General features: G+C 41.8%; 2 protein-coding genes across 8 annotated transcripts in view; both read right to left on the bottom strand.

Annotated features, from left to right (window-relative positions):
- Nucleotides 1-109: 109 nt before the first annotated feature.
- On the bottom strand, nt 110-9,145 carry LOC125889875 (uncharacterized). 5 transcript variants are annotated; one of them, XM_049578104.1, is made up of 10 exons: nt 9,092-9,145; nt 8,918-9,013; nt 6,813-7,337; nt 6,544-6,735; nt 6,350-6,451; nt 6,146-6,253; nt 4,285-4,383; nt 4,114-4,203; nt 3,973-4,035; nt 110-3,863 (listed from the first exon to the last, which is right to left on the bottom strand). In XM_049578104.1, exons 1-10 carry the CDS (start codon nt 9,096-9,098, stop codon nt 2,578-2,580), a joined length of 2,568 nt encoding a protein of 855 aa, XP_049434061.1. In that variant the 5' UTR covers nt 9,099-9,145; the 3' UTR covers nt 110-2,577. The 5 variants fall into 5 exon arrangements, with proteins under 5 accessions (XP_049434061.1, XP_049434060.1, XP_049434063.1 ...); XM_049578103.1 differs by having other exon boundaries at nt 4,114-4,383; XM_049578106.1 differs by lacking the exons at nt 4,114-4,203; nt 4,285-4,383.
- A 1,097-nt stretch (nt 9,146-10,242) lies between these two features.
- Nucleotides 10,243-25,742, bottom strand: part of camsap1b (calmodulin regulated spectrin-associated protein 1b) — a 34,365-nt gene continuing 18,865 nt past the window's right edge. For 2 of the 3 annotated variants that reach the window (XM_049578394.1, XM_049578396.1), the window contains 13 exons: nt 23,474-23,615; nt 23,058-23,197; nt 22,749-22,845; nt 21,928-22,084; nt 21,306-21,391; nt 21,095-21,179; nt 18,171-20,478; nt 17,714-17,850; nt 17,262-17,476; nt 15,340-15,442; nt 15,090-15,202; nt 13,704-13,822; nt 10,243-12,582 (listed from right to left, as the gene is read on the bottom strand). In XM_049578394.1, the coding sequence (XP_049434351.1) occupies nt 12,286-12,582; nt 13,704-13,822; nt 15,090-15,202; nt 15,340-15,442; nt 17,262-17,476; nt 17,714-17,850; nt 18,171-20,478; nt 21,095-21,179; nt 21,306-21,391; nt 21,928-22,084; nt 22,749-22,845; nt 23,058-23,197; nt 23,474-23,615 (3,999 nt within the window). In that variant the 3' untranslated portion in view covers nt 10,243-12,285. The remainder of the gene's footprint in view (nt 12,583-13,703; nt 13,823-15,089; nt 15,203-15,339; nt 15,443-17,261; nt 17,477-17,713; nt 17,851-18,170; nt 20,479-21,094; nt 21,180-21,305; nt 21,392-21,927; nt 22,085-22,748; nt 22,846-23,057; nt 23,198-23,473; nt 23,616-25,742) is intronic. The other variant, XM_049578395.1, reaches the window with a different exon arrangement.

Raw genomic sequence — 25,742 nt, 5'->3', positions numbered from 1 at the left:
TCCATTTTGTACTATTTCTTATGAGAAGCGAGTGTCCTTCTCCACATATAAAATATGAACAAATAAATGCTGCATGCAGCCAGAGATACAAATGACAAGACCTTTTTATTTCATCTCACATCGTCACATGACAGCTACATGAATATAAGGGACAATCACATGGAGATAAAGGTGTGATTTCATTTGATTAGAGTGCCGTTACTTAAGTAGTATGATGCCACACTTCCACTGCATGAAAGCACGGTGATCTGATGCACCTGATGGTTTGTTACACAGAACAAACGCTTTAAAAAAGCAGGCACTTTAAAAACATACTTTGCAGGTTATTTGATGAACCACCTGTCCATCATCACATATCACAGGCCAGTCAGGAGAAGATCAAAACATCACTGAGAAAAGCCTTCAGTGTCATGCTTTGCTCTTCATTCAATAATGTAAAACTCTCCAGCATAACTGATGGTGCTGCAGCATTTACACTAACCTCTTTAGGAGCCGCCGTTGTCGCCTCTGTGTCGTAACAAACACCTAAACCACGCACATGGCTGCCATTGGCAAGTGGATTTTCGTGTGACCTTGTGATCTTGCATGATTTCATACAAGAACCCAGCTGCCATGCAAGTAAACTCAACTTGCCATTTTGCTTTTGTTTTTTGTTGAGAAAAGTTGTGGACAGTACCTGGTATATTTTTGATATCACTTAATTTGTCTTCTTCCATAAACCTGCCATTTTTAAAGAGCTGAACTACCATCAAAAAGACAGCAATTTTTCAATCACTCAACTCAAATTTATATAAAAAAGGAACTCCACAAAACAAAAATGTCGCACTGTACGATTGACAAAGTGTGAACATCGTTGCAGATGAATGCATGTGTCACATTGAAGCAGCTCTGTCTCCTAGAAATTACTTTTATATGCAATTCATTTGAAACAGCCAATATGTTTTGAGGGAAACACAATCATGACCAAATTCCTCTATTAACATAATGAGGACATTTTACGCATTAATGTACGTGGGAACATTTCATAGTTTAAAAATAAGCAGTGGGCTTGTTTTGACTACAGCATTATTTTTTATAAGCGCCTCTCTTTTTTAAAATCAACATTTACCCAAAATCAGGATTCACCTGAACCAAAGGTTAAGGAGTCTGGGAGTGAATGTGGGATTCTGGTGCCACAGTCTTGCACACTGTATGTCCACAATCCACCCCGACCACCTCCCTGTGCGGTTCATACATGTAGTGTTTCAATAACGTTGAATCATCTCTATAATCCAGGCAGTGATGACGTTCTCACCACAAGATAATTATGAATTCAATTTAGTAATATATGAACGGAATTTTTAGGAGACAGGGTTGGTTGAAGATGATATAACAGCGGTTTCATGTAGCATTGCGGGGACTATCTGCAGTGGAAAACAAAAAAGAAAAATGTACCCGGTACCAAAAGTGAGTCGAGTCAAGCCGAACCGCGCAGTGGAAATGAGGCGTAAGTATTGACTCACAATTACAGTGTCACAAAGGTTCAATTTAAACTGCAGCAGCAGGTGAAATATGACTTTCTTAAGGAAATAGTTTCACATTTATTCACATATTTGCTTCCATGCTGTGAGTTAGAGGATTAATACCACTCTCATGTCTTTATGGTAAATATAATGAGACACATAGCTCAGCTAGAATCAAGACCAGCCTGGCTTTGTCTGAAGGTAACAAAATCCACAGGCCAGCACCTCAGAAGTTTTTCAGAAATTAGTTGTATCACTAGTTGACTCTCTGTGGTTTTAAGTTGCATCTTTACAATAACACAAAATATGTTTTTACAGTGTAAAATGTGGATCATACAATGGCTTCAAATCCTACAGATTCTACAGTGCCTTTTAATTAAAAAAAAACATGTTACAATTTAACAATGAAATTAAATAATATAAAAACATGTGAAATTCTGATTTAAGTATATTACCAAAGGATTAACCTAACTGCAGCAGCAACATTTGAAACACAGATTAAAAAACTTCCAACTACACAAACAACTGTGTTAACTAACATTACTTGCAACACCTAATTTTCAATACATGTAGATGTCCAGACACAGATGTACCAAGGTAACATAACACTCACACTTCTGGGCACTAGCATCAATGCAGCATTGGAAGGGAGGGGGACGTCCAATGCAAGATGCTATTGTATGTTGCATTATGGGAAATGTAGTGAAATGTGGGAATGTTCTAAGCTTGACCTGAACTAGAGACTAAAAGTCAGGATATCTGGGCCCCTGCTGTGCATTAAAATCTGTCTCCTCTGAGTCCCCAAACTTTATGGAAGTGTCATAAAAAAAAAAAAAATCACTGGAGCGTCTCTTTATTGGACAGACAGAAGAGTAGTGTCCATCTCCTCATCTAACTCTCACCTTGAAAGCAAATAAGAGCATTTCCAAAATACAGAACAGTTACCTAAGGTGTTGACAGATAGTTTTTAAAATAAAATCAATATTCTTTTATTTAACATAAAGAGTGACAGAACAGAACAATATTATTTGTCATGTTAGGTGAACATAATATTAAACTTAAGGTGAATCCTTCTCTAAACTCCTTCTGTACCTCTGTCCTGACGCCGCTGCTTGCTGGCATGCACCTGCTTCCACCTGTCTCTGGTCCAGCGCCCGTTGTTCTGCACGACTTCATGCAGCAGGTCCAAGGCGTACTCGTTGCCGGACAGCAGCGTCTCATCATCTGGCGAGGTGCCACCAGAGGGAGCCTTCGGACCAGTGTTTTCTGCCCTCTGCCTGCTCGTCACAACTCGCTTGGGTTCACTTCTCTGTTCGGCCTTGCTGCTGCTCTTTTTTGTGTTCCTGGGTGCAGAACTTTCTGCAGGTTTCAGGTCTTGATTTGGATCAAGCTTTTCTTGAGTCAGGGTTTGGGCATGTCTCACAGTTGCAGGGTCCTGGAGCATCTCCTCCTTCTTTAGCTGCTCCTCTGGTGTTGTGTCAGTGGTCTCCTCGTTTGGTTTTGAGGAGTGTCCCAGTTTCATGTCAGCGACAGTCATTTCAGAAGGATCTTGGTATGGAGGAGTTTGATTTTTCTCAGTTTCATCTTCCTGTTTGTCAGAAGCAGAGGGATGCTCCTCTTTGTTTAATGCTTTCTTCACCTCACCTGGAGACTTTGGTGTCCACACAGTGAGGATGTCAGACCCCTCCTCCTCCTCCTCCTCCTCCTCCTCCTCCTTCATTTTACATCTTGCCTGCCACTGAACTGCAGTTGGAGGCCAGGTGGAGATCCTCCCCATACCTTTCCTCGTCTGTGATCTTTGACCTTTAGTGGACTGTTGGCTGAAATCATCAGGACTGGGTTTATTCTGGTTTGTACCAATGCTCAGATAAGGCACAGCGTCAGAATTAACAGAAACACGGTGGGGGTTTTCATCTAGGTTTCTACTGGTGTCAACTTTTTCAGCATTTTTTGCCATTGTATCTGTGGTGTTTGTTAGATTATCTGTCCCAGTTACTCCGCTTACTTCAGTTTCATCTCCCAGTTTCTGTCTTCCTGTGTCTTTTGACTGAGCCTCTGTCTCAGTTTGCAAAGCAACTTGATCTTTCGCAGGCGCACAAAAAGGAGACGTAAAGAGAATAGCATTAGCTGACTTAGCTCTGACTCCAGAGAAGGATCTCCTACATCCCGTCTCTGAGTCCCAGTGATTGTTTTCTCCTTTCTCAGAGTGTCCTGCAGACGGAGCACGACTCGATCTGCTGTCTTCTTTTGATCCGTGTCTGTTTTCTTCTGGATGTCCAGGCATCACCGTTTTGTTGCTGCGTGTCCTGCGATGAAGCACCACCAGGAAGCACACCACAAACAGGAGCAAAGACAGAACCACTGCAGGGGAGGGGAGCACATTATCAGGAGGAAAATAAGTCTGTAAAAATCTGATAATATTGTTTTTAGTACAATCAAACCGAAGCCTTCAAAAGAAAGGAAAACATACCTATCACGACAACAAGGGGGCAGACAATATTTGTATCTGATGACGGTCTGATGATAGATGTTTCTGGAAGGAACAACAGACACATGAAGCACAAATTATACAGAGGTTCAAACATCAAAAGACGAGAAGAACCAGGCCTACCAGCGGGTGTAGGTGTACTTATAGGCAGGTCAGAGGGTTTAGGATGGACGGAGATCTCTGTCATTGATGGAGGTGACGTTGGATAAGTTTCTAGAAGGAACAACAAACATATGAGGCACAAATTGTCTGTGACTCTTTTTCTGAGAGATTCAAATATCAAAAGGAGAGAACCAGTTATTCCAGTGGGTGTAGATGTGGTTCTGGGCAGGTCAGACGGTTTAGGCTGGACAGAGATCTCCGTCACTGATGGAGGCGATGTCATATAAGTTGCTGGAGGAAACAGCACAATAACAAAAGAGACGGAACGGTCACAATCATAAACTGACCTCTGGTAAAATTTAATGAGTGAAATCAGTTGCTTGTCATTAAGTGTGCCCATCAGGTTCTCATGGTTGTGACACACTATTCTTGGGATGCCCTCATTTCTCTCGTTTATCTACATAGTTAAGATGCAGTCAGAGGTTCTTTATGGTTTTTTGTCCTTACTTTGGTCACCAATGTTCTTTGTGCAACAGTTTATCAAACTTAAGGCAATTCTTTAAGAGAACGAAGCCATAGTTTTAGGGAGAAAAGTAAAATCATTAAAAGAAAGCAAAATTAAAAGAAGAATGCAACAACAATCTATAAGCACAACCACTATCTATGTCTGGATGATGAAAAATATTTTGTCAATCTGCCCCAAAACTTTTCCTTTGCCCTTGCAACATCCTTCCATCGAAGTTTCATGAAAAGTTTTTTGTAATGTTGCTGACAAACAAACAAACAAACCAAGTGGAAAACATAACCTCCTTTGCAGACAGAGAGGAAGAGGAAAATATTAAAACTTTATTTATTCAGTATCAAAATCTGAGTTTCTCCCCTCTAACAGTGTATCTGATACTACTATTTGATGTTTTGTGCCATGTCCAGTGAAATTTATGTGAGCTGTAATAACTAAAATGCAGTGGTGGACAACAGTGGATAATGTGTTCAGGCAGAAAAGAGCAGGAGCGAGACCAACACGTTTGTTTTGAATGAAGGAATCCAAATTTAGCTCCCAAGCCAGCAGTTCAGATGTGATGTAGGAGATTATGGCATGTCCTATAAGTGACCACAAGGTGGTGCTATCAACAAAAAAAACTATCCGTTTGTGTCTATGTTCATGGCCTCTCTTACTAACATCTAATTGAAATATGTTGGGTACTTTCTGAAATATCTTGTTAAGTAATAGACAAAATGAACTAAAAAATATTTAAGTACTGAGCTGCCAATATTCTAGTTTTAATGTCCACTGGATTAACAAAAACAAATAGAAAAAAGATAGATGTCATTATTAGAGGTTAAATGATATTAAAATGAAATTAATTATGATATGTGAGCACCTTTCTTGAAATTACAAACTTCTTTTTTCCTCTGTTTTTTTCACTAATAATCTCTTGTATGACTCTGATTCTATCTATCCATCCATTTTCATCTGCTTATCTGGGGCCGGGTCACGGGGGCAGCAGGTCAAGCAAAGCACCCCAGACGTCCCTCTCCCCAGCAACACTTTCCAGCTCTTCCTGGGGGAACTCAAGGCATTCCCGGGCCAGAACTGGGTCTGCCCTGGGGCCTCCTACCAGTAGGACGTGCCTGAAACACCTCCAGCGGGAGGCGCCCAGAAGGCATCCTCATCAGATGCCCGAAACACCTCAACTGACCCCTTTCAACACAAAGGAGCAGCGGCTCTACTCCGAGCTCCTTACCCTATCTCTAAGGCTGAGCCCAGACACCCCACCGAGGAAACTCATTTCCGCTTGTATCTGCTATCTCATTCTTTCGGTCACTATCCAGAGCTCATGACCATAGGTGAGGGTTGGGACGTAGATGGACCAGTAAACTGAAAGCTTCGCCTTCCAGCTCAGCTCCCTCTTCATCACTACGGTCCAGCACAGCGCCTGCATCACTGCAGAAGCCACACCAAACCGCTGATCCATTTCACGCTCCATTCTACCCTCACTCTGATTCACTCTGATTCTGTTGGTAAAGAAATTTAAACATGAAGAAAACTAACCAAATGTACCGGTCTTTAAAAGAGGTGTAGTGACCGTTGTGAGGATATGTGTGGGTTTGGGTTGGACAGAAGTTTTTGTCTCCCATGTCGGTCGCCATGGAGCTGTTGCTAGAGGGAACAACAGAGATACAAAGCACAAATTTAATTAAACTTTAGTGTTTAAGAATTTAAAAGCAGACACTAGGAAAGAAGAATCACATATACCAGTGTGTGAGGACATTATTACAGGTGAATCAGTGGGTTTGGGTTGGACAGAGGTTTTTGTTTCTGATGTTGGCTGTGATGAAGGTGTTGTCACAACTTTTGCTGGAGGGGACAACAGAGATACTGAGCACACACATCCTGATTGTGATGCTGAATTATTTCAAATATTAGAAACTGAGAAAAGAAGGACGCACCAGATGTGGGTGCAGGGACTGTCGTGAGGATACCAGTGGGTTTGGTGTGGGTCGTGTGTGTCACTGATGGTGGTCTTGGTGGAGGTGACGTCACACACACCGACACATTCCACACAGGCTGATCCCTCAGAGACAGAGGACTCTCACAGGTCACCTCCATCTGTCTGTCGAGCAGAGATCTGCTTTGGAGATCTGAGAAGAGACACGGCTTTACTTTCTGAAAAGCTCTTAAAACACACAACTTGTTACACGTCTCGTATTTCACAAACCTTTGACAAAGTAGACAAAGTCTTCAGCTCCACAGGAACAGTCCCAGGGGTTCCCATCTAGTCTGATCCTGGTGGACCGGAGAGACCTGAAGACCTGAGGTGAGACCCGAGTCATCCTGTTCTTAGACAAGTCCAACTCAGCCAAGTTGGTTTGGGAGCTAAAAGTATTTGGATGAATTGTCCTGATCCTGTTGTTGCTCAGATGTAGCCATCTGAGGTTAATGAGCCCGTTAAGACTGGACTCATTCAGAACTTCAATCTGGTTTCCTGAGAGGATGAACTCATTGAGGATATCAGGCCGACCAAACCAGTTTGGGTTGATCTCTGTCAGCAAGTTCTGGTCTAAAGTGAGATTTGTGAGGCTCTGGAAAGAACTGAAAGCCCCTGCAGCGATGCCTGTGACACCAGCCTTGTCAATCCTGAGCCTGGTTATTGAGGTGAGGCTGTCGCTGCGGAACACAGTGGAGTTTATCTCCCCGACATCCCTCAGGGCCATGACCAGAGATGAAAAACCAGGACTGAAAGCTAAGAGCACAGTATTATGATTACATTTAGGCACATAGAACTTAAAATTAAGAAATGTGATACAAGAGCAGTTTTAAATGAAATCAGCTGATTCACTACGTGCTGTCTGACCATTTAAAATACAGTGCATTGGTTCTGTGGTGAATCCCTGCAGTAAAAATGCAGACAGTAGATGAGTGCATTAAAGGCTCACTCAATGTCTCACTAGTTTTCAAAGCTAGTACTTATGTACGCATGTTAAACCTGTAATTTGTGGCAATTCATTTGTTTTTATGAAGCAGTTTCAAAGTCCTGCCTGTGCTGCCATCTAGTGGTCATGTTCTGCAATGTAACATCACCAGGCTGGAGTTTTTCTGACCACATTTAATAGGTTAACTTCAGTATTTTTCAACCTGGACTCTGTTTTCCCTGCAGCAGCAAAACAGTCTGCGATGTAACCATTCAGGGCACCCGCTGTGAATTAACGTCCAATAAAAGTGCTTGTTTTTGCCACTGACAAGCTCAGATTGCTATTGTCCCATGACATATTTGGTCTGATTTAATGGTGACACAAATACTGAGATTGGCACTGACGGTAATTTTAAAATGATGATTTTATACCCAACATTTATAATTATGATTTTTTTGTCTAGTGATTTTTATTTATTCTTTCTTAACTTTTATTATATATTACAGAATTGTTTGATTTTTCTGCTTGTTTTTTTTCTTTAACTGTGTCTTGTCAGGTGTCCTTGAGTGCTTTGAAAAGTGCCTATAAATACAATGCATTATTATTATTATTTATCATTATTACTAATTAATAATAACAACAATAATAATAATATACATGTCTGACAACTTATGGAAAGGATCCTACGGAGAGCCTACAGCCCAAAAATGATATTTTGCTATTAGTGGTTTGTCACTTGTTTTATTTTATGTACTGGTTTTATCTTCCTGAGTTTTTAATAACTTTGTGAACATTTTATTAGTTGGAGGCTTCAAATGAGCCCTCGAGGTTTTTGCCTCTCCCTAAACTATATTTCATTATTCATTTTTCTTGCCTTTTTTTGTGTTTTAATTGTGCAAAAAAATAAACTATAAACTATAAAGTGAAAGTGATAATAATAATAATAATCACCCAGTACTGAGTGAACCAGCCTGTTTCCTGGTTCACTCAGTACTGGACTAGTTTCACAAATTGTTGTGATGGGAAAATAGGGTCCAGGTTGAAAAATAAATAAGTTTCCTTTTAGGAGGAATAATGTGTTCAGAGTTTCACCAACTTTTGATTCATGGCAGTCAATCTGACGAAAGCTTTGCAGACGTTTTTGACAAGGTTTTGATCATCAGCTGACACTAAAACTCAAATGTTTACCAAAAGGATGACAATTCTCTTTGGAAGATTAACGGCACTTTGAAGAGCAAATTTTTAACAACAGACATTCAAAACTGATGTGAGGAAAATGCAATCTGCTACACAGTTTTTATAAAAAGGTTGTGAGAAAGGAATCAACATCAGAAGACATTTAATTAAAGGATAATATCAGCTCAGTGAATCTGGCTTTTAACTTCAGTTAAGTAAAAATTGAAGTCCTCACCTGGTGGTATGTTGGAGCAGAATAAAATGTTTTCATCCCCGACACAAGAGCGGCTCAAACGCACATTTAACAGCAACAAAACAACAGCAGCAGCAACTGTGAAGACACAGAGGAATCAGGTCAGCATTTTATCATTTCCTTCATAATGCTTGAACATGAAATACGTGCACTTACCCTTCATGGTGACTGATGTGATCGTCGCTGGCTGCAGCTCGGACTTTACCTGGAGTGACAGGTTACTAAGTTTGGAGGTCTTGTGATCACCTGAACCAGCAGGTGTGAAAAGAGAAACACAGTTGCCATGGCAGATGACAGTTTGCCATGGTTATGAGCGCTGGCATTGAAGCTGCTGTTCCAGTTGGGTGGTAGAGTGTGAGGCGGTTAGCGGCAGGGGAGGCCTCAAGATGTTTTGACTACTTGGATGGTTTGAATTAGAAACCACAGTGTCATGTTGAATGATACAGCTTGGCCTCTTGGTGTTGAGAAGATTAATATGACTTTGTGATGTCAGTGTTAAATAGGAAATTGGAAATTAAAAATATGGAAATAGATTGATAACCCGTGTGTTAATGTGTAGCCTGTAAATAAAAAAAGACCTTCCACAAATATATAAAAATATATATATATATAAAATAAAAAAATGTAATTATAAATGTAATTTTGTAATTATAAATTAATTTTCAAATACACAAATTCCACAAATATAAAACATGTAAATACATTAAATTAATCTACAAAAAAAAAAAAGAAAAGCATTTGTGACATTTGTTAATCCGGTATTTATTTTTTATTATTTATTTTGTGAATTTTACACTTCCAAATTTGAATTTTAAGCACACCAAGTCTTTTTTCCTAGTTTGGGGGGATTTATTTGTGTATTTGCAGATGTTTTATATTTAGAAATATATATATATGAAAATTAAAAATATTATAACATTTATTTATAATATGTAAAATGTATAAATAATAAATATTAATATTATATTTAATATGATAAATATTTTAAAATATACATATAAATATTTTTGTGCATGTACATTTTTTTTGTATTTGTGGAAGTCTTCTTATATTTACAGATTACACATTTACACAAATATTCTCAATGTCCTCACACAAATAATAGTGAGTCAAATCTGTCTCCATAAAAATGAACATTCCAGTGAAAAGACACAGCGCTGCCTACTGTGAAAACCATGTGAAAAACAAAAAAAGAAACGTGTGACGTTGGTGAGCTTAATATTAAAATCAGTGCTGTGTCTAAAACTAGCAACATAAAACAAACAGTGGAGTCTCACAAATGGACAAATGAAGCCATGAGAAAAGAATAAAAATGAAAAAATGTGACTTTTATTCACTTGAAAATTTATTCTGTTTCAGTGCTTCCATTTTTAAAATAAATAGATGGCATGGGATCAAAGATAAAATCAACAAGGATGAACAGTACACTAGTGTAACAAAAAAATGGTGACCAAAATGCCAATACAATCTTTTAGTTAACAAAAATACACTGGCATACAATTAAAGATCTGCCACCTCCTCCACCCAAAAACAAATGCAGCAAATGAGAAATCAAGTATTCTGTTGTTTTTGGAGACTGCAGTAGTATCATATCAGCGGAGGCCCGTCAGCGTTACATGTCAGTACTAAATCTTAGTGTTTGGTTTTAGTTTTAACAGCAGTATCAATTAGTTTTTATGCCCGTTCAGAATGTAAAACTCCCCAGCAAACAGAAAGTAAAGTGCTCGTGCAACACTTCTGGTTGTTCTCGAGGCCAACAAACGGTTTCTAAAAAAGCACTTTGATTATTTTTTTTTTTTTAAAGACAGAGAGAAGAGACGACGTGGCAGTGTTTGTCAACACCTTGGAGGAATGTTCTTTAATGTTGGTACATAACTGAACCACAGTCCCCCACCCGCCCGCACACACAAACCCCTTTGTGAATATATCAAATACTGTCATTCGAAGCGGTTACAGAGCGGCACGAAAACACCCTTCAACAACAAGAGTGTGTGTGTGTGTGTGTGTGTGTGTGTGTGTGTGTGTGTATGCGTATGTGTGTGCCGCTCTCGTGGTTAAAGATGGGACAGGCCGACAAAAACACTCAGGGAGGGGAAGGAGAGGGGGCGTTTAAGGAGGGGAGGAGTTACATTGCATGAAAGAAGCCGTCGACAAGTGTTCATGAGTGCACCTTTATACAGGACAATCCAAGAGTGCCCAGTGGAGAGAGAAAACACAACTAAGCTCTAAACATCAGAGAATTCCCGTTATGATGAAAACACATAACATCAGCTCAGACTCTATACCACATCGCTTTAATCATAATAAAATAATATTTAAAAAATAAGCTGAAACAAAACAAAAAAAAAAGCATAATTTCTGTACCAAAACCTATCATTCACCCTCTTTTGACACCCTCCAGAAAAAAGGATGTCTTGACAAATAAAAGTATTTAAAATGACCGTCAACTTTTTTTTTTCTTTTTGTTTTTTACTTTTTTGCTATACACATATCCAGTGCTACACGATCAGCGTCTAGATTAAAAAGCGGTTGAATAAATAGACGATAGTACCACGATGCGTGAAAGGCCAACAGATGTCTGGGGGAGACCTGAGGAGCTCCCCTGTGACAAAAGAAGAAGACAGTTCAGAGCAGCAGGTTTGTGTTTTGGAGATCCCTGGTGAGGCAAAATCGGTAATGCCAGCCTGATTCGACAGATTCGACAGTCCACGCAGGAAGAGACTGTTGTTTAGTGTTGGGACAGCAGAGCAGTCCGGCAGTCCTAAAGGGTTGTACAAAGGTCCCTTGTTTTCGGATTTTCTGAAAAGAGCGACAGAGTTCCCCCGGCGTCCCTTCCTTTTGTCCAAATTTGTCCGAAGAAGGAAGGACTTTAGTGCTGCAGCTGAGCTCTCGACCATGACAGTGCTGAACTAATAAATACTTCATGTAAAAAATGAACATCCACCACAAATGAGAGACAGAGAGGAAAAGAAAATGCCACATGCTTGAGTCGTGGTCATCATAGTAAAACGGGAGCCGGGCCGAAAGCAACCCGAACAGATCGCACTGAGATCACAGGGGGAAGAAGCCGGCATTCCTCTTTTTGTTGCAAGCACCAGTCCCTCAGACCACCTGTGACACACACACACACACACACACACAGACACACAGACACACAGACACACCTTTTCCCTTGTTTCTGCCTGGGTCCACCTACAGAGGACCACGTGTCCATAAATGTGTCCTCTCCCGAGTAGGTTTCACGACGATGAGCTTGGCTGTGGGCGTCAATCAATGCAGTCAGTTCAGGAAACAAGCAAGATGGGCATAAGATGATTTGGATGACAGAGGGTTTAAAATCTGGCTCTCTGCTATTTCCCGCTTTTCTTTGGCACAGCACCTCTCTTGGCCTGCCACAGGTGGTTGTGGATGGTCAGGGCGTCCACGCTGACTGACACAGTCTTGGCGGGGATGACGGTGAACTGCTTTCGGTCTGAGCTGTACTTGTACAGCTTGTCGATCATCTTCTTGCTGATGCTCTTGGGTCCTGTTCCTGTCAGCTTCTGGATCTCTTCGGTGTCGGGGAAGTACGAGTAGAGCGCCCGGAACTGGCAGCCACCGTCCCGAAACAGGATCATCAGGTGGTTGGACTCACACTTCTCCAACTCCTAGGGTGAAGAGAGGTCAAACAGAAGTAAGAAAACTGTTTTTAAAGGAATATTTTACCTGCAAAATGATCACCTGTACATCATTTACTCTTCCTGTGCCAGAGTCCTGCACAAGGTGGGGACCTGTGGGTATTTTGTTTTTATCCTTTCTTTAGCCAGGAAGCTCCCATTGAGATAAGATGTCGTCTTCCAGGGAGTTAGATAAATTCATGGGTATGGACATGGATAAAAATGAACTAAATGCAGGCAGCGAGTGAGAACAAAAATAATCACAGATGCCCAAATTGGCCGTGTGGACGCTCCACATCAACTGTATCACGTGGCAGACTGACAAAATATGCATGGAGGATATTGAGGATGCAGCTGGCTGATAGCTACGGGGAAGTTACTTTGGATATGTGGACAGATGATTACAGCAAAATCAGTTATCTTTCTGTCGCCTTGCGTTGGGAGTTGACTGAGCGAGTAGTTTGCACATCTGAAGGGGACAGTACATTACACACAACAGCAAAAACGTGTGCCTAATCACAGGTCGAGTCACAGGACTTGTTTTTATTGGTCAGGGCGGGTCTGGATTTGACTTGGGGATAATTACGGGTAACAGGTTGGCTCCAGTACTGAGCTTTGCAGATGCGAGCTGGTGCAGGTTGGCAAAACTGAACCCGTACAGGCCTCTAACCCAAGTTATGTCAAATTCATAAAGAAAACTGTTTTTCTCACGTCTCCATGGTGAACAAAGAATCCAACAACAGAGAAAATTCTTGATTAGATGGAGTAAAAGCGGTCAATGCATTTACACGTCCACAGAAGCAGATACGTGGTGGTGTTTCAAAGTCTTGATTTTGCATGTGCAAGAGACAGTAAAGCCCATGTGTCCAGTAGGCCTAGCTCAACCTACAGTGAGTTTCTGCTGTTATTGTGTGAATGGAAAAGTGCTTCCCACCTCAGTGCCACAAAAAATGGATCAGAGAAAGTCATCTGTCACGTAACCACGGTAGCAAAATTTAATGTTAGAATATGGTGATTAAAGTCAGATGTACTTGTCACATCTTTTATAATTCAGTGTGATGTAAAATGATTCAAGTGGAAGAAAGTGATCAGCTTGTGGCATGTGAACTGACCTCTAGGATCTGGTTCTTCTGAGGCTCATTGACTTTGCCAGCCAGGCAGCAGTGGGAGATTGCATTGTGGATGATTGGCTTATTTGACTTGGCACTGGGCTCCTTAAAGAGTTTGGGACCTAAAGGAGAAAAGCAAGTTAGACCACATACGTCTTGTGGAGCAAATAATCATTCAGTCAGATAATTATAAATTAAATGCAGCAAACAAGTCTACATCACTTTGGCAGTTACATACTGTCCATTTATTGTGTTCTCAAAATAATGGCAAGCAAAGAATCGACTGGCCTTGTTAATGTGTCCTGACATATTGACAGGGGTTAAAGTAAGAGAAAATTTTGTGCTTGAAATGTGGAGCACGGAAGATTTGTGTGCCTGAAATCTTTACCGGAGCGGGGGGCTTGGTGTTGCGATCACAAAATGAAGAAATAGAAATATATGTGTTACAAAGGAACGTGTTTATTATCAAAACCAACAAAAAGATTATAGCTTTAATTAATAGTTACTTTTCAGATTAAACTTTTATAGCATAATGAGTTTATAAATAAAGTTTCAGTGGTTATCAGACTTTTTGACTTATAGCTCCTACATCTCTTTTTTGCCTTGGTGCTATTTATTTTTAGAAGCTAAATCATTTAGGCTGTTTGCAAAATTGTATCGCACTTGATGTGAATTAAACAGGCAGTTACGTCGAAATTTCGCATGCCATCATTGAAATGGATCATATAATGTGGTGGTGACTTTAAAACTTAAGCATAGAGGATTTTTATTGCAACTTTCGTTTCTGTCTGGTTTCTGTTACCTCACCTTATAAATTACCGCTGGCTTACTGGAGCCTCTCCCGCTCCATCTGAGCTCTGTGTATCAATGTGACATGATGTGAAAGCATGCACAGGCGTCAGTGTTGATTGGCTATCACTTGTGCCGTGTAACCAATCAGAGGGGGCTGTAGGCGGGACATTGTTACAAAGCCCAGTGCAGTGGGGACTGCAGGCAGGGAGGGAGACGGCTGTATCAGAGCTAAAGGAGCGAGTTTTAAAATACATTTATTTGATTGGTTATCAATTAAAAACGTCCAATGCCGATTACGGTAAACAGTAGGTTGTGTTTACTCGCCTGTGCCGGACAGAAAATTCGCCACACCGGAAATCCGGCGCTGTGCCGGAGAACTTTAACCCCTGTATTGATCTTTTCAACAGTGATCAAAGGACGATGAAATAACACACATACAGGTCTAACGCAAGTGTGTTTGAAAGTACCCTTTGAGTCTTAAAAAAAGATCCCTGCTCTTGTTCACCTTGATAATTTACCAGTTATACTAATGTTTCAGTCATTCTGGACTTTCGTCAAGAGTATTTCAGGTCATTAGAGTAAAATGTGTGCACTGACCAGTATATTCAGCCATGGACGTGATGGAAGATGCAGTGGAGCCGTTGTCCCAGTCTCTCTCTGCAGTTCGACTGTTGTTACGGCTGCCTGGAAACGACTCCACAGAGTCACAGCTAGAGGACACAACGACAGGAAGTACAGGTTGAACACGATGACATTTTTTATCAACAGAAAATACTATAAAATATGCAAACTTAGACATAAATGCATCAAATATTCTCAAGTACAAGTATTTTTGTGGGCAACATACCGCTGGGAGCCAGCCCCTCCAGAGTTGACGCTGTCGGCCTCGTTGGTCGCAGCAGAGGCCAGGGACAGACTGGAGCCTGATTGAGCGTTACTCAGGTTGTCAGCTATGTGAAACAAAAATTTTTAGTGTCACTTTGGAAGCAACTCTTACACACACAGTAAAACCTTATCCATGGGACAAAGACATATAAAGAGACTATATATATGCAGCCTCCTGACAGTTGGACTGAACATACTCAGTTTCTGATACCAATAAAACACAATACTATAATAGAGTGTATCTAGAATCTTGCATGTCAAACTCCCCGTAGTTTTGTTATTAATGCAACTTAAAGGGGACCTGTTATGCTCATTTTCAGGTTCATACTTGTGTGTTGAGTTTCTGCTAGAACATGTTTACATGCTTAAATGTCCAAAAAAACATCTTATTGTCCTCATACTGTCTGTGCTAGAACACCTATATTCACCCAGAATCGGGGAGATATTTACAACATCAGCAGCTAAGATTACATGTTTTCCTGACATCAGCATGTAGCTACATGTAGCAGTGTACTTGCAGCCGAGGAATGACTGTGTATAGCGGAGCTTTCTCCCATTAAAAATCACCAATTAAAAACTTTGAAACATAACCGGACATGTTCAAACAGGAATACGAACCGAAATCTGGGAGAAAATAGATTACTGGTTTCCTTGACATTTGCATGTAACTTCATGTAGCAGTGTGGGTTAATTAATGTAAACATGTGCAGTGACGTGCCTGGGGCAGATGACTACATAAAGAAATCTGTCTTGGTCTGAGTTCAGCTTGCCTAGAAATTTGAAAGAACTGCTGGAAACAGTATTCAATAATCAGGGTCTGATGGTTTGCTGACAGGGATTACTTTTATATATATTTTCCTCCTGACTTCTGCACAACACAACTGATGGTCCCAACCCCATTGATAAAGCAAGAAATTCCACTAATTAACCCTGATAAGGCACACCTGTGAAGTGGAAACCATTTCAGGTGACTACCTCTTGAAGCTCATGGAGAGAATGCCAAGAGTGTGCAAAGCAGTAATCAGAGCAAAGGGTGGCTATTTTGAAGAAACTAGAATATAAAACATGTTTTCAGTTATTTCACCTTTTTTTGTTAAGTACATAACTCCACGTGTTCATTCATAGTTTTGATGCCTTCAGTGAGAATCTACAATGTAAATAGTCATGAAAATAAAGAAAACACATTGAATGAGAAGGTGTGTCCAAACTTTTGGCCTGTACTGTATATATATATATATATATATATATATATATATATATACACACACAAAGAAATTATGGAAAAGTGTAATAGGTTCCCTTTAAAGTTATGGAAAGATTAAATGATGACAGCGATAATGCACTGGGGGAAAATGTTCTTGATTTAGTTAAGGTAGTGCCCTACTTAAATCTTAACGCACCTCACAGTCAGTTCCTAGATGGCCTCCTGAACAACAGAAAAACTTAATCATATATTTGCTGCATGAAATATTGTTTCTTCTTTTCTACGTGTTTATTGTTTTATTTCATGTAATTGTTACATTTTTGTATTTTTTATGGTGGTAACAGTGGTAGTCTCTGTTTCAGGCGAGGTCGGACAACTTCATTATAAAACACTGTTGGAAAGCCTAAATAAAATCCCTTAGTATCACTCCCTGATTTTGAACCCAATATTAAATCCAAAGAAGTGTCTCAGACACTGGTGTCAGAAATGAATCTCAGTCATGTAAGTATTAATGTGGTATTAATAACTGTAGGACGTGTAACATTTGCAGTAAAATAACTGGCAGTGGGCCAACGTGCCCCACAACTCATCTGGAAACAAATCAAATGAAGCGTACCATGCCAGGACATGAAAGAAAAATGTAACAGCTAAATGTCAAAGTGATGATGTAACCATCTTACGTGTGGAAGAGCACTTGGAGAAATTATCGCTGGAGGATTCCTCTCTGAAGACGGACTTGGGTCTGTGTTTCTGCTTGGATTTGGGGGTTTTGGGCTTCACGAGGCCTTGTTCCTCGAACATCTCCTGCTGCTTCCTCCGCAGGTACTCCTGTTTTATCAGCTCCCGCCGTGTCTTCTCCTCTTCTTTACGCAGGCGGTCCTCCTCAGCCTTCCGCCTGGTATTGAAAACAAACATCTGAGTTTTAGCTTTCTTTGTGTTGAGAGTAACATCTGATGCCTACACTGTTTGTAAAGTCAGTTGTTTAAAGGGTTATATTCGCACATCCAATTGTCTCAGATGTAGGTATGTTGGAAAGTATCACCTGAGTCTTACAAGAAGATCATGCACACTGCTCTAGTAGTTATATTAACATTCTAGTCCCTCTGAAACGTCGTCAAAAGTAGTGTGTTACCTGGCTTCATCTCGTTTCAGCTCTGACTCTGCTTCTAATTGTTGTTTACGGAGTCGAGCCTCCTCAGCTTTCTTCTGCTGCTTCAGCAAGAACGCGGCTCTCTTCTTTGCAAGCTCATCCTCTGCTTTCTGCTCATCCTACAACATGAGAAAATGAAACTTAAGTTTGGCATTGAAATAAATGACTAGACTGATCATAAAAAAAAAACAAGACAAAGAAAATGGTAAACTGAAATCGAAACTTGCCAATATTTCTGATATTCATGTACTAAAATATTTAACAGAATAATAAAAAAAGTTATTTTAAACATATCAATATCGAAAGAAATCATTAGAAGCACCCCTGATTTAAATAGTACACCATCAGGAATTAACTACACAATGGATGACTTCATTTCCTGATATCATCATCATCATCATCATCATGTGTAATAAAAACAAAATAAAAAGGGCATCACCTTGAAGAAGAACCCCATGACTGACTTCTGCTCTCCATCACCTCCTTCTGTCGTTGTGTTCTCAGCAGACTGCTCTTCCTCAGGGGCTTTCAGGTCTGACAGATCCACCTCAATCAGGTGCGATTTGTTGCGCTGCACCTCGTCTGATGGTATGTTCTCTTTCCCTGAACCGTCTGAAGAGTTGAGCTCAGACTCTTTCTGGGTGCTGGACAGGCACTCGTCAAAGGACACTTCTTGGGCAGCCACTGCCTTCAGGTCCACTCGGGTCGGCAGGCGAATGTTCGCCTCATCGTGTAAGCGGTAGCTGGCGCTGCGAGCATGGCCAGCGCCCGGCCTGTCGATTGTCTCTGCTGCCGTGGGGTTTCTGGGGCTGTCGGGCTGGTCGGTCCTGGGGGACCTGCCCCCAGCTGACTGCCTCGAGTGTGGTAATGTCTCTGATCCACTATGGGTGGGGGTGAGGGTCCTGGAGGCCTGCCGGCTCTGCTCCTTGGCTATCTTAAGCTCTGATGGCTTGGACCTGGAGCTCCGGCCTGAGCTCAGCTTGGGGGGTTTCCTGGTGGGAGCCGTGCTGCTGCCAGAGACATGCTCCACAAAGTGAAAACTTCCCCCTCCCTTTGAGTCACCATTTTTGTCACTTGTGACACCAGGAGGTGGCGCGGCACCAGGGGGGGACTGTACATTCTGTTTCATCAACATCTCCTGCTGCAGTGAAAGCTGCATCATCTGTTGCTGGATGCTGCCAATAGCTTCGTTCAACAGATCAATGGAGCGGCTGCACTCGTTCAGGTCCAACTCTTCATCGAGATAGAAACTCCCATTGTTCCCTTTCTTGTCTGCTTCTAAGGCACCTGGCGGGGTGGTTCCTTCCACCACTTTGTCCCCTCTCAGGGCATCAACACACATATCATCTTTACTTGATGGTGCTTTCTCCCCACCGAGTTCATCTTTAGAGATGTCAGCTTTAAGTGGGTTGGGCAATGTGTCACTCTTGCCTCCACCTTTCTTGACGATGTTCAGGAAAGCTGCCTTTCCCAGCTTCTGCCTCTGCCTCGCCGACAGTACTTCCATCTTCTTCTTCTGGTGCTCAATGGCGCGGCGTTTCTCCTCCAACTGCATGCGCAGCTGGACGATTTCAGAGGCCAATACATTAGAGCCACCGCTGCCATCGCCTGCACGAGCGCAACCACCCAAGGGTGAGGAGGGGCTCTGGTCTCTCTTCAGCCTCCAGGAAGAAGCCAGAGGCCCGCTGCTCTCTGATCCATCTGGAGTGGTCCTTTGGGAGCTGGAGGCACTGGAGCGTAAGTCATGGTTGCTGCCGAAGCGCTGCTGCTGAGCTTTGCGCTCAGCGAAGGAGGTCATGCGCACACTGCCACTGGCCATACTGCTGGCCTGGGAGTGACCGCTAAGGCAGGGACTGGAGCGTCCACTGCCACCATTCATGTCTTTGTCCTCATGCTCTTTCACATTCATGTCCTCTTGGAGTTTGGCTGATTCTTCTTCTTCATCGTCCTCATTAAAGGCTTTCCTGGGCCAGCTTGGGTCTTTAGTGGTGACGGCTTCATCCAGATCCTCTTCTTCCTCATCCAGGTCTTCAAGCTCAGCGTCCTGACCTGGGCCAGACTTTGGTTCTTCAGAATCTGAATGTAGGTAGAAACCCCCAGCTGGCTCTCTGGACGAGGGGTCCACACTGCTGGTAACAACGGGCCTGAGCCCTGCCTGAGCCTGTGGAGGCTCAGCTGACATGTCTGCCCCCTCACCCGGAGGAGTAAAGGTTTGGTTCAGGCCACAGGGAGCTTTCCTTCGAACGGCTGATGTAGATCCATCTCCTCGACGTAGAGAGCCCCTTCCTGAAGAGTGGGGCCCTTCACCACTCTCCTCTTCCTTGTTTAGGCATACAGACTTCTCTTTAGCCGTTTTGATAACGGCAGGCATCAGTGGTTCTAGGTAAAAGCTATCTGGTGCAGGTTTGGACTCAGTGGAAGGTTTGGGTGCCACTGTGGCAGTTGCTTGTGTCCCATCAACCCGTTTGGGGATGACAGAACCATCAGTCCTTGCAACTGCTGCCAGAGTTTCTTCCTCATCCTCAATGTTAACATTGCCCAGGAGGCTGTGGCCGTTGACTCTGCGCATTGCAGCCTGTGAAGGCTGGTGGACAGCAGTCTGGTGTTTGGGTGTAACGTTGGTGACGTTGGACGCCAGGCTGTCTTTACTTATGGAGCGAGCCAGACTCACACTGTCGCCAGAAGCAATGTCTGCATCACTGTCTGTGGCTGAATGAAACATGTAGGGGCTCAGCGTGGACAGCGGTCTGCAGAAGGAGAGCGTGGGAAAATCTCACTTACTTGTAAAGTCAACATGATATACAGCTATCGGCCCCCATACCGATCTTTAAGATCAGATTGGGTCATGCCTTCTACTAGTTCATGGCAAAATGTCTCTATATATAATATCTGGTCAGAATCTGCTACGATAAAATAAAGCAAGAGGCCAACTTGTTCAAAACCCAGAATAACCCAGAATATTAAATTTTGTTGAAAATGACTTAACAATTAATTGATTATGAAAATAGTTGCCAAATAAAAGTCTGGCTTGATAATGAATTGACTGACTAATCATGGCAGCTCTACAAATATTAATGCACCACCAGAATCTTTGGCATATAAATAAAGTTATTGGACCCACCTACCTACAAATAGACCAACAAGAAAATAATATTTGCATCCATTGCAATTTAAATATTCATCGGCAGATTTAAAACAAAGACCTCTCATTTTCAAAAAGGTGTCATCTTCTCACCTTAACAGTAATATACAGACTGCCATATGAAAAAAAAGGTTGTTCCAAACTACTCCTAACTTCCTAACTAAAGTACAAACATTTGTTTTAGATTAGACTTCATTAAATTTTGTGACTACTTTAGGTACCTCTGCCTTTTATCAGGCCATGCAACGACGGAGCCTCGGGGTTGTCCATCCACCTGAGTCAGGGAGTTGGAGCGGTTTCTGATACCTAACCAGAAACATACACACAAGCGATGAATAAGTATAATAACGGCTGCTGGTCCCCATCATACAATGACAAGAAAACCTTCATCGTTTGTTGGCATGTAAAGGGTGTTAAGACTGTCATCCTTACCTGCACCATCATCTCCTTGCTGCTTTTGTTGCCTCTGTCGGAGGGGCAGGAGCGGGTGGGAAGGACTGAAGGTTGGACCCCCTTTACTAAAAGCCAAAAACACAGAAACATTGTTTTTAGCAGGTTACAAAATTTGAACTATTATTCAAACACTGCTGCCAAAGCAGATTAGCAGGAAGTCTGCACTGGATTAACCAGGAACACAGAGTTAGGACATCTTTCCCTAAACCAAATGCATTCAGTTATCTTTCAACACAGATGCAGACAAAGCCAAACACCTTACCAAGACAACAGGCAAGCAAGTGGCATGAAAAAGCACGGCATGAAAAAAACCCAAGTGACAGTTCTGTGCCCCTTAAGACAGCTAACCTAAACCTTCAGACCCCAACACGAGCACTGACACTGCACACACAGACGATGAGACAATGCAATAATCAGCTGTGCAAATCATTATCAATTGTTGTGAAGTGAGAAGACAAAGGGTTAGAGGTGGAAGGCACATGACGAGAACGAAGGTCAGACACTGCTGCATATCTACCCGTCCTTGTGGAGCTACTGTAAAGTTGTTAGGAGACAGCATCATGATGAGGTGGAATGAGAAGGAAAGTGAGAGAAGACTTACAGGGGGTCAGAGTCTTCGGGGTGCAGGAAGTACCTGTTACAGACTTCAGGGCTGCTCTGGTTATCGGCCACACCAGGGCTGGCCAGGAAGCTGCGCTTGGTGGCGTTGGAGATAGGCACTGATGGGCGGGCACTCTTGGGCTGAGCAATGGCTCGAGCTGAGGAGAGGAAGAAGACAGAGGTGTTAATTATGTTAATACATGCAGTGATCGATGCTGGCTGTCATAAGAAAATCTCAACCTGGGAGTTACTTCCAATGATGTTAACATGACATTTCGGTTTTGTTACAAAAAAAAAAAAAAAAAAAAAAAAAAAAAAAAACACCTTCTTAATGAATGCTAAATTTAATGAGTACAGTTAGGTGTGACTTCAAGCTACCTCTCTCTAAATTTGCAACAGACTGAGTTATATGATCATGCTGAAGGACTGGTGCGGATGGGCACAAAAAAGGCAACCTCCTGAAACCCAGAGGAAAAAAGGTTTTATATTGTGATATATACGTAGATTTTTTTTTTAACACAATTTAAGTAATTAGGACGTGAGGAACATTTTAAAGATTTTTTTCTAATGTCGTTTATTTATGTTTTATATATCTATTTCCCTTAGGCATTTGGTCAATCTTTACCATTAAATTACAGTGCATTTACATTATATAATTACATTTACTTTTAAGAAAAGTAATATTAAAAGGTACGCCAAAATCATGTGGTTTTCTTATACTAACTACTGTGTAACATTAAAAGCTGCTTGGGCATGAGTCTTTCACCAGTGTGACATTTTTATTTTGTATCCAGAGTGTAGGAATCCCACTGTGATGCTTACCATCTTTGAACTCTTGGAGACCTCTGGGCTGGACAAACTCTGGCTTCACGGTCTCAAACCACCAGAAGAGTTCAGCGATGAACACCATCACATTGTGCTGCATAGAGAGCACAAGAAACACTTAAAAAGACTTCAAAAATTTACCCTACATAATACAAGTGTTTTTTTAAAAATCTGTTAGGCAGGTAAAATAGTACAGCAGCAGTGTCTGTTGCTGCCTGATAAAATGGCTGGCTTCTTGTATGACAAAGTTAGTTGTACATTTTTATTCCAAATGTTTATGAAATCACAGTGTGTCACTTTTTATACCTTGAGCACAAGTGGTGAGTAGAGCATGTCCTCCGTCGTCAAATAAAAACTTTTATTCAGATACTCATTGGCAAACTCTTTGAGTAGCTGGATGTTGTAGAGGCTATCAGCGATGGAAGGGACTTCCTTCAGGCAAATATCTGATCAACCAGGCAGAGAGCAGAGTCACATCAGAACACAACTCAATGACCTGATGGCTATAAATGTCACACTGACTGGACTGGGACAGTAAGCCATGTGCAAGTGCCAAAAATAGAATCACACATGGATATTAAATTCAATGTGTTAGCAAGGAAAGCACGATGCTCTTAATGGAAGAATTCTTCGAGGACGACTGATAATTAAAGAGACATAGCTTTTCAACGTGGGCGTGTGAGTGTGTGACAGTACATGCATGACATGAAGGCACAGCATACCCTCCAGCTTCATGAGATCTGGGCAGTAGTAGTTGACCACAGTGAGCAGTGCAGCTCCGTCACAAACATCCCTCATGAGGTCTTCCAACAGAGGGAAAAAGGGCAGCTGTCGGCCTGAGGCGTGCTCCCGACGATACCGTACCTAACCACCAGGGGGAGAGGATGAGGGTTTTATGAGAAGAAAGGCCACAGCAGCAACACACAACACCAAGGCGCTACCAAGAACCACAGGACATAAAACATCCTAAATGCAATGACTAGTGTCACAAGTACAAATCTCTTTTGTTGTGAGATTCACGTCTGAACTAGTCAAGGCATATACTGACCATGGATGTTTCAGCTTCAGTTAATGCTCTAAGCTATCCATTTAAACATCAGATCAAGGTTCTCCCCTGGTGTTTCAAAGCAAACTTTGAGCTGATACTCCTCTTCAACTGATCAGTAGAAGGCTTAGTGTAATTTGTGAAAGAAAATAAAGCTGACTGACAAAATCTTGTAGCACCTTGATCACCCACTTTAGGGAGAACCCTGAGGACCTGGTAAACTGTGAGGAGATGGAGGTGAAGGTGCTAGAGCAGCAACATGAGTAACACAGAGTGAATGGTCAGCCATCCTCAGGCCTTACAGGGAAGGTGGCTGGAAGTGGAGCCCATTCAAACTAGGCAACGTGACCCAGCTGACTGGGAAGAGAAACTGGGGTAATCGCTGGCCCACTTATTGGACATGAGTGTGTAGTAAGCACAGGAACTCACTCACCCCAGCTGCATTAGTTTTGGAAACCTACTATTACAGCTGGTAGGGATGAGCATTTTCTGCATTTATTACAGTGTCCACAATGCATTCATCAAATTGAAAAAGCACAAATTAACTAAACACAACAGACCCAAATGATACAGGCTAGTCACTGTTACATAGGCACCCATTATAGAAACTAAAAATAGACATCAATTACAGACCTATATGACTTGGAGCAACATAAACAGACTGCACAGGATGCCTGAGCAGACTGTACTAACTGGAAACTGCTGCTTGTCACTCCAAATGTTTCTGCATGACTTAAAGATATTCACCTTATACTGGAAACACCGCTCCCTATGTAACAACTAATCAACCTCACATTGTCTGTGGCAATTGTAAAAGACACATAAAGAAAATTATTGGAAGTTATCAGGAAATGCAGACTGAATGAGGCTTGCAGTGTCTCCAATGTGGAGAGACGTCCAAGATATTTGAATCACTTGATGCAGAAGCAAGAATGATTCCAACAGATATTAGTTTTTTGTCGATACAGCCTATTATATGTGTCCGTTGATTAGTAACAAAAAAAACTGCAGTACAGTAAAACCAAGATAGGTTTGAGGTTATTTAGAAAAAGTGTTACAATTTCATGGTTTGAACAGCAGACAGCACTGACAAGTTGATTTGCTCAGCATGCATCTTGGTCACAGTTCTTTAAAGACGATGAAATATCAGTTTTAGTGTTGCCCTTTAAAAAATGTAGTATGGCTTGAGCTATACACTCCAAAGACAAAACGTTAAACCCTTTAACAAAAAGATCAAAGCTTTATTCAGGGCTCCAGACTAACGTTCTCACAGATGACTTTCTCAGTTGGTCACAGCAACACATGATTTGGTCGCACTCTTCTTCATCATCATCATTGTTTCTTTGTTTTTTATTCCAATAGCCAAAAATTGAAAAAAGTGCTACTTTGGCTCTCATGCCACCGCCTCTCTCTGTCTGTGGTCACCACTCTGCAGCCTCACTCAATATCTGATTTGCTACACATAACTAGTGACAGCCTATCAACACTGAAGGCTGCTGCGCCACAGACAGCAAAGACGAACACAGACTGGAGCTGCTCCAGTGAGTGACTTGACTTGGATCTGTGCATCGAACATGAGACAGCATGTATTACTGAAGCTGTAATAAACATCACAATCCTCTACACTGAAAAACAACCAGTGTTTCCATTGGTAACATTCTGCCGTTAGTAGCAGTAATTACTGGATGTAACTTCAGTAGTGTGAGTACAAGATCTGCAAGGAGAGGTAGAGGTAGTGAGACAGCTCCTGCACGCAGTGATGATGCAGACATTTCATACACCACAAGTACATAACGCACACCTGTCAGTGCCCATTTAACACGTGTTGGACATGCCATATGAATCATCTGTCACTGTGTTTGTCACTGTTAATCAAGACTTCAGTTTGCATCATGCACTTGTGTGAATGTGACCACGTGAAATCTTAACTAACACACAACCGTCAC

This window comes from Epinephelus fuscoguttatus, linkage group LG6 (assembly GCF_011397635.1).
Source record: "Epinephelus fuscoguttatus linkage group LG6, E.fuscoguttatus.final_Chr_v1".
Classification (NCBI taxonomy): domain Eukaryota; kingdom Metazoa; phylum Chordata; class Actinopteri; order Perciformes; family Serranidae; genus Epinephelus; species Epinephelus fuscoguttatus.
This window is presented reverse-complemented; position numbering and strand designations above follow the sequence as displayed.